General features: G+C 42.1%; 1 protein-coding gene across 1 annotated transcript; it reads right to left on the reverse strand.

Moving 5' to 3' along the window:
- Positions 1 to 1,022: 1,022 nt before the first annotated feature.
- Positions 1,023 to 2,785, reverse strand: LOC125747124 (P2Y purinoceptor 1-like). Its single transcript, XM_049021921.1, has one exon. The coding sequence runs from the start codon at positions 2,656 to 2,658 to the stop codon at positions 1,624 to 1,626; it is 1,035 nt and encodes a 344-aa protein (XP_048877878.1). The 5' UTR covers positions 2,659 to 2,785; the 3' UTR covers positions 1,023 to 1,623.
- Positions 2,786 to 3,598: the final 813 nt, after the last annotated feature.

The raw sequence follows: 3,598 nt of genomic DNA on the forward strand, positions 1-3,598 counted from the left end.
TACAGTAATTATGCTCAGTATTGATACTGACGCCTGTGCCTTCGCCCTCCTCCCAATGACTGGATGTGTCTGTACTGTCTTGAGCTACAAGGTCACCTCTGTTGAGATCCGTGGCCACAGCGGCACCTCAGGCTAACCTTCTGACAGTCACCTGCAGTCCGAAGGGGGAGCTGAATATCACACTGCTGTTTCGCTCCTTGACTTACGACGGCCCTCACAGCACACTGGGCAGCACCGTCATCTCACATCTCCAAGGTTGGGGGTTCGGATCCCACCGCTCTTCTCTTGTTCTTTTGGCCTGTTTGCTTCTCCTGTGGCGTGTCGGTTTCCATCCACAGTACAAAGACATGCAGTTAGGCTTCTGGGCATCTGTAAACTATCAATAATGTGTGAGCACATGTTTATGTCTGTGACGGACTGGTACCCCAGCCACAGTGTACTCCTGGCAGCGGCTGTGCACATACTTCCTGAGTGCTCACTTCCAGCTGCCTTTGATGCCTATAAAATTACAACCTACCCTCTCTTTAGTGAAGTGAAGGTGATTAATTGTCATTGTTGACACAGTGTTGGACCAAATGTGTCCTCTGCGTTCATCCCATATGTGACATCGTGACATGGCAGGGGGCAGCTAATTCAGCACCCATACCCTGTGCTGCCTGGAATAGGGTAACCCTAACCCCCCCCCCCCCCCCCCCCCGCAGCACATTGACCAGGATTGGTTGGCCGCTTGACTGATTACTGCTAGTGGTAGCAGCTTTTGTTTCGTTTATTCTTATAAAAACCATACTGGGCAAAATGTAGGTTTTTAATTAAATTAGCTTGAATGACAACAAGAACTCAGTGACCTTTCCTTTAATTCCTCTCTAGCGTGTGAGTCTTAGAAAATGGTCTTTTTCTAATGCTATCCTTCCCGTAAATAACTAAAACTGGACTAAGTGTGTAATAAAATGTAGTTCGATCTCCATGCCTAAGGACTAAAACGAAATGTGTCAGTAGCTAGAGACTATACAAATTAGAATGAATCGATTCAACCATTATTTTATATTTAATCATTATTGCAACACTATACATTTAACAAGGCTCACAAATACATGACTAATATATAAATAAGGCCTAGCATATAACAATTTGCCAATATAGTTAATTAGGCAGCTCAGTATGCCCACTCAGCAACTTTTCTCTAATAATAATAATTAAAAACATAGCCCGTTTTTATTGTTCTTTCTTATTTTTATACAGACTGACACAAAAATATATATTGTACAAGCAATGAAAAATATAACACAAAATTAAGATTTTCTTGATTAAATAGACCGAAGTTAAAAGAAAGGAAAATAAACAATACCTACTAGTATAAATACATTTCAAACGTTCACGTTATTCCATTACGAATTTGCCCATAATTCATAAAAAAAATTAAGGACGATATTCAAAACATTTAAAACTTTTAATGACCTAAGAGTCGTAAGAAAAGTACATCGCGTAATTCACAATGCGTCAACTACGAAGGTCAAGGGTAACTTTGCAAAAGTGCTCAGGGTGTAATGTTACACGACTGGGGCGTACTGTATGGTCCAAGATAAGAGCTGTTATGGACGCATCTGTCAGCGATCCCAAAACTGTTCATGCAGCTGCGTCTATAGAGTCCGACTCCTGCGGCTTTTTGTAGATGACGACCCCCGCCATTCGGGACAGGGACATCCTGGCCCTCGTGCTGAACCCGTGGAAGCGCAGGAGAAAATCGTCGTTCCCCAGCAGATAAATCAAGGAATTGATGGCACTGTTCATGCTAGCCAGCCCGCGACTCACCTGGTGGGCGACGTAAATGTCCTTGTACGTTTCGTGGCAGGTGCCGTCCTGCTTAAATATCCTGGTCACCAAGTTAAGGTTCCTCAGCACGTGGTAGGGGATGAAGCAGACGGAGAACAGGATGATCAAGATGATGACCAGTTTCAGGCACCGCTGCTTCAGCAGGGCATCGACGTTGGCTCGGGTTGCGAGGACCACCGCGACGTGGCCGTAGCACCAAAGGATGACGAACAGTGGGACGCCGAATCCAGTTATGGACCATCCGATGCTGTATGGAAGATAATCCCTGATCCGTTCGTCGGCTGTAGTGTCATAGCATGAATCGGATGAATTTTTCGGCGTCTTTTCAAAAAACATGTCGGGAATTATCTGGATCAGAACGGAACACCATACCAACACGCTTATCCCCATTGAATGTCGGGTCTTAATCCTTCCCATCACCTCCATGGTGTGGACGATGCCGAGGTACCGGTAAATGCAGATGCATGTGAGGAAGCCGATGCTGCCGTACAAGTTCAGATTGAAGCAGAACCTGGTCACCATGCAGAATGTTTTTCCGAAGATCCATATGCTTTTATTGTAGTAATAAACCACCAGGAAAGGCAAACAAAACACGTAGAGCAGATCGGCAACTCCAAGGTTTAGCACGAAGATGTTGATATTACCAAGTTTCCTCCAATTCTTCCTCACTGAATACAAACCCCAGAAATTACCGATAATCCCAATAATAAACACCAGAATATAAACGATGGGCAAAAATGTGTGCGTAAAATCCAAGTTTATTTCTGTGCAGTCGACGTTCTTCATTGGGTACCTCAAAGAGTGTTCTTCTAAGAAATCATGCATCATGGTAAGAAGCTTGTTTTAGCTTAGTTTGTATAATTTCTTTTAGTTGTCGTGTGTCTATTTGATAGCTAAGGTCCGTAACTGAAAGTTGTTTGTGTCTTTTAAAGACGAGTCTGCTCTCTGGGCTGCGTAAAAACGAGTCTGAAACGACACGCCCACGTGCCGCGAAGTATTTGCTCGCACAAGTTTGCGGCATGTCTGACCTTGGCTGCAGGATCTATGATGAAGACAGATAATGCAATAGTTTGATAGTGTCGGTCACATAAGACTGGATATGCAATCGTCATGTACTGTAAGTAGTTATATTCGAGATCCCCTTAGTTTGCTGGGTCTGGGGTTAGTGACTAAGATCTGGCATAGACTGATTAGTTTTGGCTTAAGGCCAGACATTCTGTGTATGCAACTCACCTTGCCTACATAAATGAGTCTTTAAATCTATATAGGCTGTTGAGCAATGGTCAGGCCCGGGGGAGTTATTAGGTACTGAAAAGATCAGGGACTAAGTCAAGTGTACCTACAGGGCGCGACGTTTTTTGTGTTGAAAGAAGTTTGACATCGGGGCTAAAATTCTAGGGACTAGGCTCGAAATACCTAAGGATTCACACCTAAGGATGCTCACGGCTGAAATACTATTAAATGGTGAAAATAATATGAATAAGAGATCCACCAAGATATCTTGGCAGCTTAGTCAACTTGGCAAACTTGTGACTCGGTTACTTTCAAACATGCATTATTTTTCAATTATATATATATATATATATATATATATATATATATATATATATATGTGTGTGTGTGTGTGTGTGTGTGTGTGTGTGTATATATATATATTTATATATATATATATATATATATATATATATATATATATATATATATATATATATATATATATATATATCAAAAACACGCATAGCAGTTTCAAGATCTAAAGGTCAAACGT

The sequence above is a fragment of the Brienomyrus brachyistius genome, chromosome 8, assembly GCF_023856365.1.
Source record: "Brienomyrus brachyistius isolate T26 chromosome 8, BBRACH_0.4, whole genome shotgun sequence".
Lineage (NCBI taxonomy): Eukaryota > Metazoa > Chordata > Actinopteri > Osteoglossiformes > Mormyridae > Brienomyrus > Brienomyrus brachyistius.

Bases quoted from the DNA above. Each gene is read 5' to 3' on its own strand.
- LOC125747124 (XM_049021921.1), bottom strand. From the start codon at position 2,658: ATGATGCATGATTTCTTAGAAGAACACTCTTTGAGGTACCCAATGAAG.